Below are 7,344 nucleotides of genomic sequence, written 5' to 3' on the forward strand. Positions count from 1 at the left end.
AAGACAAAGCCAAGCTTACCAGGTGTTCTCCCAGCATCATCCCAACCCCAGACTAGGCTCCTCCAAATGTCTTTGCTGAACATTTCCTCCAATCTCTTTCCAATGCCCCCAGGGAAGGCAGGAACGACCTTCTCACTGTAGGGTCACCAGCATTTTAGACCTGGCCTGACACTCTGTAGGCAGTTACACCTATTTGATGAAAGAGTGAATGAACAAATTGTGTCTGGGACTCTTTCAGGTAATCATGGGAGGACGGAAGGTGGCAAGAGATGAAGAAAATGCCTATGGTAAGAACATGTCTCACAATGCATATTTGTCCCCAGGTGTGAACCCTGGATGGTAGGGGGATGGGCTAATTCAAGACTGAACAAGAGAAGCCGAGAGGTGACTTGATGCTGGGGTGAAACAGCAAGAGCCCTGGGGCTGGCACTTCACCTGGATCTTTGTCCCCACCCTGCTGTGAGATATCAACTTCTTTGACTAACCTGTATCTCTGTTTCCAAAATAAAATGAATAAACAGAAGTGGATATAGAGGGCGTCAAGTCGTGTATTAGAGGGAACATGGTTCACCAGGTAGAAGGTGTTAGGGAACAAGGATGGAGGGCTACACAAGTGTCTTATTAGGCCGCAGGTTTAAGAGACAAGAGAGGAGGAGGGAGGCAGGAAGGGAAGGAAGAGAGTTGAGCTCATCTTATTTTCTGACAGTGTCCTATAAGGACAGTGCTACAGTATTGACTGCGTTTGTATAGAAGAGGTTTACCACTTAGATTAAGCAGCTCCCCAGGGTTACAAGGCTGGTAGAGGACAGGTCTATGATTCAAACCCCGGCCTTGGGACTCTAGATAGCCCTCCTGGCTGGGCCCACTGCCCCACCTCTTTCTCCAGTGGGACGGTATCAGGGAAAATAAGACAGAAATTGACATTGGGGACCAGCTCTGCACAGCCTGGATGACAGATCATACCAGACAAAGTAATGGCCTGTATTACAAAGGCGCATCCTCTAGAGAGACGTTCAGCAGCTGCTGGACAGGTGCACGTGTGACGCCAAAGACCAGAGAAACAGACGGGTAGAGACCGCTTGGAGTGCCCAAATCTCACACCAAGTCACTCAGTAAAGGTCTGGCCCCAAACACAACCGTGGAAGCGCTCTGTTCTCCTTTCCTCGCAAGGCATCCAGGAGACCCAGGGACCGGGACATGTTGCTCTCAGGTTCCGAAGCTTACAGACCACCGGTGCCCACAGGTTTCCAGGAGTTCAGGTCCGCCCTGCAGGAGCGCAGGCTGCGCCTCCTCCTGGCCGGCAGGTCAGGGACCGGGAAGAGCGCCACGGGCAACAGCATCCTCCAGCGGAAGCACTTCCTCTCCAGGCTCGCGGCCACGGCGGTGACCAGGGCCTGCGCCACGGGGAGCTGCCGCTGGGCCTCGTGGGACGTGCAAGTCCTCGACACCCCCGACCTCTTCAGCCCCGAGGTCGCCCAGGCAGACCCGGGCTTCGAGGAGAGAGGCCGCTGCTACCTGCTGTCGGCCCCGGGGCCGCACGCCGTGCTCCTGGTGACCCAGCTCGGCCGCTTCACCGCCCAGGACCTGCGGGCCTGGCAAGGGGTGAAGGCGCTGTTCGGGGCGGGCATCGCGGCGCGCGCCGTCGTGGTCTTCACCCGCAGGGAGGACCTGGCGGGGGGCTCGCTGCAGCAGTACGTGCGCGACACCGACAACCGCGCGCTCCGGGAGCTGGTGGCCGAGTGCGGGGGCCGCTGCTGCGGCTTCGACAACCGAGCGGCCGACAGGGAGCGGGAGGCGCAGGTCGGAGAGCTGATGAGGCTGGTGGAGGAGCTGGTGAGGGACCATGGCGGCGCCCCCTACACCAACGACGTGTACCGCCTGGCGCAGACCCTGGGCGGGCTGAGCCCCGACGAGAGGCTGCGCAGGGTGGCGGAGCGACTGGCCGCCCACGCACCGACGTGGCCGCTGGCCGGGCTGTGGTGGTGGCCCAAGCCAGCGCCGGGAATCCGGTATAAGCTGGGCCTGGCCGCCCTGCTGGGTGCCCTGTTCCTGCTGTACCTACTCTGCAGGCGCTGGCCTGAGGCGGTGACTGCGTGACCTTCTTGCAGGTCACCTGGCATAAAAGGACCTGGACACTTGGATCTGAAGGGGTATTTCAAAGGAATCAGAGTTTTCAGAAATTTCATGTTTACTCCAGCACATAGTTTAAATAAAGTTGTACCACTTTAAAACACCCTTAAAAATGTGTTTAATTATCTTGATGTATTGGTGGTCTGTGAGAATCGTAAAATGACTGGCAGTTTTCAGTAGAAAATGGATTCATAGCAAAGGGAAAACCCACTCTTTATTTTGAGCTTGTGTGTGTCTGTTTGCTGGTTTGTTTAGACACTGCCTTCCTCTCTTTGGACTGCTATTTTAAACAGAGAGAGAGAGTCTGAGTGGCTTAAAAACAACAGACATTTATTCCTCACAGTTCTGGAGGCTGGAAGTCCACGATCATGGTCGGGTTTGGGGGAGAGTCCTCTCTGAGACTGCAGAATGCCAACTTCTGACTGTGCCCTCACACTCATTTAGAACAAGGCACTAATTCCAATCATGAGGAATCTACCCTCCTGACCTAAGACCCTCCCAATAACACCACCTCCTAATACCCTCCTCTCAAGACTAGGTTTTCAACCTGTGAATGTTGAGGGGGGAGTGGCGGACATAAACATTCAGACCATAGCCTACACAGACTCTTCTTGATATTTCCTAGTTCTTACAGGTAGTTATCTCCCTTCAGTGATCCTTGCAGATTTTTATTATCATCAAGGAAAGAGAAGTCACAGTCATACATGTTAATGTTTAATTCCAGGTGACACTGAAAGTCACTCAGTCCTGTCCAACTGTTTGCAACCCCATGGACTAGTCCATGGGATTGTCCAGGCCAGAATACTGGAGTGGGTAGCCTTTCCCTTCTCCAGGGGATCTTTCCAACCCAAGGATTCAATCCAGGTCTCCCGCATCGCAGGCGGATTCTTTACCAGCTGAGCCACCAGGGAAGCCCAAGAATACTGGAGAAGGTAGCCCACCTCCTCCTCCAGGGGATCTTCCCAACCCAGAGATCCAACCCAGGTCTGCTGCAGTGCAGGAAGATTCTTTACCAGCTGAACCACAAGGGAAACGAGTAAAGGTTTGGTCCCAAACACAACCGTGGAAGCGCTCTGTTCTCCTTTGCTCGCAGGGCGTCCAGGAGACCCGGGGACCGGGACATGTTGCTCTCAGGTTCCGAAGCTTACAGACCACCGGTGCCCACAGGTTTCCAGGAGTTCAGGTCCGCCCTGCAGGAGAGCAGGCTGCGCCTCCTCCTGGCCGGCAGGTCAGGGACCGGGAAGAGCGCCACGGGCAACAGCATCCTCCAGCGGAAGCACTTCCTCTCCAGGCTCGCGGCCACGGCGGTGACCAGGGCCTGCGCCACGGGGAGCTGCCGCTGGGCCTCGTGGGACGTGCAAGTCCTCGACACCCCCGACCTCTTCAGCCCCGAGGTCGCCCAGGCAGACCCGGGCTTCGAGGAGAGAGGCCGCTGCTACCTGCTGTCGGCCCCGGGGCCGCACGCCGTGCTCCTGGTGACCCAGCTCGGCCGCTTCACCGCGCAGGACCTGCGGGCCTGGCAAAGGGTGAAGGCGCTGTTCGGGGCGGGCATCGCGGCGCGCGCCGTCGTGGTCTTCACCCGCAGGGAGGACCTGGCGGGGGGCTCGCTGCAGCAGTACGTGCGCGACACCGACAACCGCGCGCTCCGGGAGCTGGTGGCCGAGTGCGGGGGCCGCTGCTGCGGCTTCGACAACCGTGCGGCCGACGGGGAGCGGGAGGCGCAGGTCGGGGAGCTGATGAGGCTGGTGGAGGAGCTGGTGAAGGACCAGGGCGGCGCCCCCTACACCAACGACGTGTACCGCCTGGCGCAGACCCTGGGCGGGCTGAGCCCTGAGGAGAGGCTGCGCAGGGTGGCGGAGAGACTGGCCGCTGGCCGGGCTGTGGCGGTGGCCCAAGCCAGCGCCGGGGACCTGGTATAAGCTGGGCCTGGCCGCCCTGCTGGGCGCCCTGTTCCTGCTGTACCTGCTCTGCAGGTAGCTGCCTGATGCCTTCGGTGAGGTCAGTCCTGACACATTGTAAATAACACTTTGTCCCTTGCAGTGATAATCACGGTCATCTCAGGTGCGCTGCTGCTTCAGGGCACGCATTCCCTTCTTTTCTCCCTCACCTCGCCTAATCTACCAACCTCAGAGGCATGCCAGGCAAATCTCCCACCTGAAACCTTCCTCTGTTACCTGGTGGTCCCTGAACTCCCCACTTTGCAGAGCCTAAAAGCCACTGTTAATTTTAGGTGTTTTCCACCTTGCCTCAGACTGCCTTTGACTCCATCCTGTCACTGAACTGTTTTTAATCCTGAAAGGAGATGAGGACCATTTGCCCTCTCACCCCCTGGACTCCCCGGTGAACCAAGGGCAGAACTGAAGCAGGGTCTGAGTACATATTCATTTGCTTGAACTGAACTGAATGGAAGAAATAAATGTACTGTACAGTCACATTGTGTTCAAAGAAATCAGTATTTGCAGATGTTTCTTCATCCACTTTATATACACATTGAACACAGATGCTGCTGTCTCATTCCTGACCCCACCAACAAACAACCATGCACCCACACACTCACTCAGGTGTGTGATGGCAAGGAGAGAAGACATTAGTGCAAACCTGGCCCTCTGTACCTCCAGGGGATTGTCGCCCCCCAGCAGCTTGAATGCAGATGTTTCTGCACGTCCAAAGAGACTGTCATTGGAGACTTGGTTCCCTAAGGCCCATGGAGGTCCTCCAGAAAGTCTCCTCCCAAGAAGGAGTTTTCCCACTAGCTGACCAACTCACAGGGAAAGCAAGGGTATGGCTTTTCAATTCAGGGATAAATTTAAAGATTTAAGTGGATTGGAGATTTTTACTTTGTGTGAATCTCAAAAGGGAAATAGGTCTTTGTGGGCTGAGAACTGGTGATATGATTGTGGGGTAGAGAGTCACCCCTGTGCCAGGCATGCCTGGGAAGATCAGCTGTCTGGTGCAGACAAGTGAGCCAGGTTAGCCTGTATCATCGGTCCTAGGTGTGCCTCCCTATCTCTTTATTCACATTTGCTTTATCCCCAACACCACCGTCTTCACACACCAACAGAAGCCCATCTCTAATACAGCTATGCACTTCCAGGTCTCTCCCTGCAGTATCCTCTGCCTCTTGCCTACCCAGCCAGAGATTCTCAAGGTTACTAATGACCTCAGATCACTAAGTGAAAGTCACTCAGTTGTGTCCAACTCTTTGTGACCCCATGGACTATACAGTCCATGCAATTCTCCAGGCCACAATACTGGAGTGGGTAGCCTTTCTCTTCTCCAGGGCACCCTCCCAACCAGGGATCAAACCCAGGTCTCCCACATTACAGGCAGATTCTTTACCAGCAGAACCACCAGGGAAGCCCTGAGATCACTAAAGAGACGTGTGAAAAGGCCTGCAACAACTTTGCCAACAAACCCTGCACGGATGCCATTGCAAACACTAACAGGAACACCAATGCCCAATGCTGAGGCTTGAAATTTCCTCAGCTGCAAAGGCCATTTTGGTTTAAGGAGTTGTGTGCGGATCTCAGCAGAGGTCCTGATAGGGGATCTTGCTTTTTTTCTTGTTCACTTTTCAATACACTCTTAGAGTAAACAGAGAAATATCCTGCCATTGTCACTCCTCTGAGAAAAGGGATGGTGATTGGTGAAAATAAATGTGAAAAAAGAATGAAAATAGAATGACAAAGTGCCCCATGTGAACAATGGATAGTTTTAATCTATGAGTCAAATAATGAGAAACATCTGATTCTTGCTTTTACTTTGGGAAGGAATGAAGGCTAGGAAGTTCCTAAGTGACCCTGGTTAAGCTGATGGGCATGTGGGGAGGAACATTCCAGTGATCCCAGAAGGCAGGCAATCGCCTAGTTCAACACTAGAGAGCTGTCTGTATATATGTGGGATATACACAAGAAGATAAAGAATGCCATGAAGAATGTCTGTACAGATTAATGGATAGAAACAACATATAGTGCTGGGACCACTGGATATTCACAGGCAAAATAGTAAATTCATATGTTTATCTTGCACAATATAAAACCATTAACTCAAAATGGATCAAAGACCTAAATATAAGAGTTAAAACTACAAAACTCTGAGAAGAAAACAAGTGCAAATCTTCATGACCATGTATCAGGCAACAGTTTCTAGTATATGACATCAAAAGCACCAAAGAAAAACAGGTGTTATATTTAATCAAAATTTAAAACATTTTCCCATTAAATAACACTATCTAGAAAGTGAAAAGACAGCCTAAAGAATGGGAGAAAATATTTTCCAACCTGATAAAGATCTCATATCCAGAATATATAATGAACTCTTACAACTCTACAACAAGAAGACAAATAATCCAATTTTTAAATGAGTGAAAGGTTTGATTAGCAGTTTCTTCAAATAAGATACACAAATGGCCAATAAACAAATGAAAAAAAAAAATAATGAACATCATTTGTCATTCAATTCACTTCAGTTCAGTCGCTCAGTCGTGTCCAACTCTTTACGACCCCATGAATCGCAGCACACGAGGCCTCCCTGTCTGTCACAACCTCCCGGAGTTCACTCAGACTCATGCCCATCGAGTCAGTGACGCCAACCAGCCATCTCATCCACTGTCATCCCCTTCTCCTCCTGCCCCTAATCCCTCCCAGCATCAGAGTCTTTTCCAATGAGTCAACCCTTCACATGAGGTGGCCAAAGTACTGGAGTTTCAGCTTTAGCATCATTCTTTCCAAAGAAATCCCAGGGCTGATCTCCTTCAGAATGGACTGGTTGGATCTCCTTGCAGTCCAAAGGACTCACAAGAGTCTTCTCCAACACCACAGCTCAAAATCATCAATTCTTGGCGCTCAGCTTTCTTCACAGTCCAACTCTCACATCCATATATGACCACTGGATAAACCATAGCCTTGACTAGACGGACCTTTGTTGGAAAAGTAATGTCTCTGCTTTTCAGTAGGCTATCTAGGTTGGTCATAACTTTTCTTCCAAGGAGTAAGCATCTTTTAATTTCATGGCTGCAGTCACCATCTGCAGTGATTTTGGAGGCCAAAAGAATAAAATCTGACACTGTTTCCACTGTTTCCCCATCTATTTCCCATGAAGTGATGGGACCAGATGCCATAATCTTCATTTTCTGAATGTTCGGCTTTAAGTCAACTTTTTCACTCTCCACTTTCACTTTCATCAAGAGGCTTTTTAGTTCCTCTTCCCTTTCTG

General features: G+C 51.8%; 1 protein-coding gene and 1 pseudogene across 1 annotated transcript; both read left to right on the top strand.

The window, feature by feature from the left end:
* Positions 1–244: 244 nt before the first annotated feature.
* Positions 245–2,097, top strand: LOC128046902 (GTPase IMAP family member 1-like). The gene is made up of 2 exons (XM_052639088.1): positions 245–287; positions 1,244–2,097. The coding sequence occupies exons 1-2, from the start codon at positions 245–247 to the stop codon at positions 2,095–2,097; spliced, it is 897 nt and encodes a 298-aa protein (XP_052495048.1).
* A 401-nt stretch (positions 2,098–2,498) lies between these two features.
* On the top strand, positions 2,499–4,107 carry LOC128046361 (GTPase IMAP family member 1-like; annotated as a pseudogene).
* Positions 4,108–7,344: the final 3,237 nt, after the last annotated feature.

Source organism: Budorcas taxicolor, chromosome 4 (assembly GCF_023091745.1).
Source record: "Budorcas taxicolor isolate Tak-1 chromosome 4, Takin1.1, whole genome shotgun sequence".
NCBI classification, from domain to species: domain Eukaryota; kingdom Metazoa; phylum Chordata; class Mammalia; order Artiodactyla; family Bovidae; genus Budorcas; species Budorcas taxicolor.

Bases quoted from the DNA above. Each gene is read 5' to 3' on its own strand.
- LOC128046902 (XM_052639088.1), top strand. From the start codon at position 245: ATGGGAGGACGGAAGGTGGCAAGAGATGAAGAAAATGCCTATG. The intron at 288-1,243 runs GTAAGAACATGT...CGGTGCCCACAG, and splicing joins AGATGAAGAAAATGCCTATG to GTTTCCAGGAGTTCAGGTCC.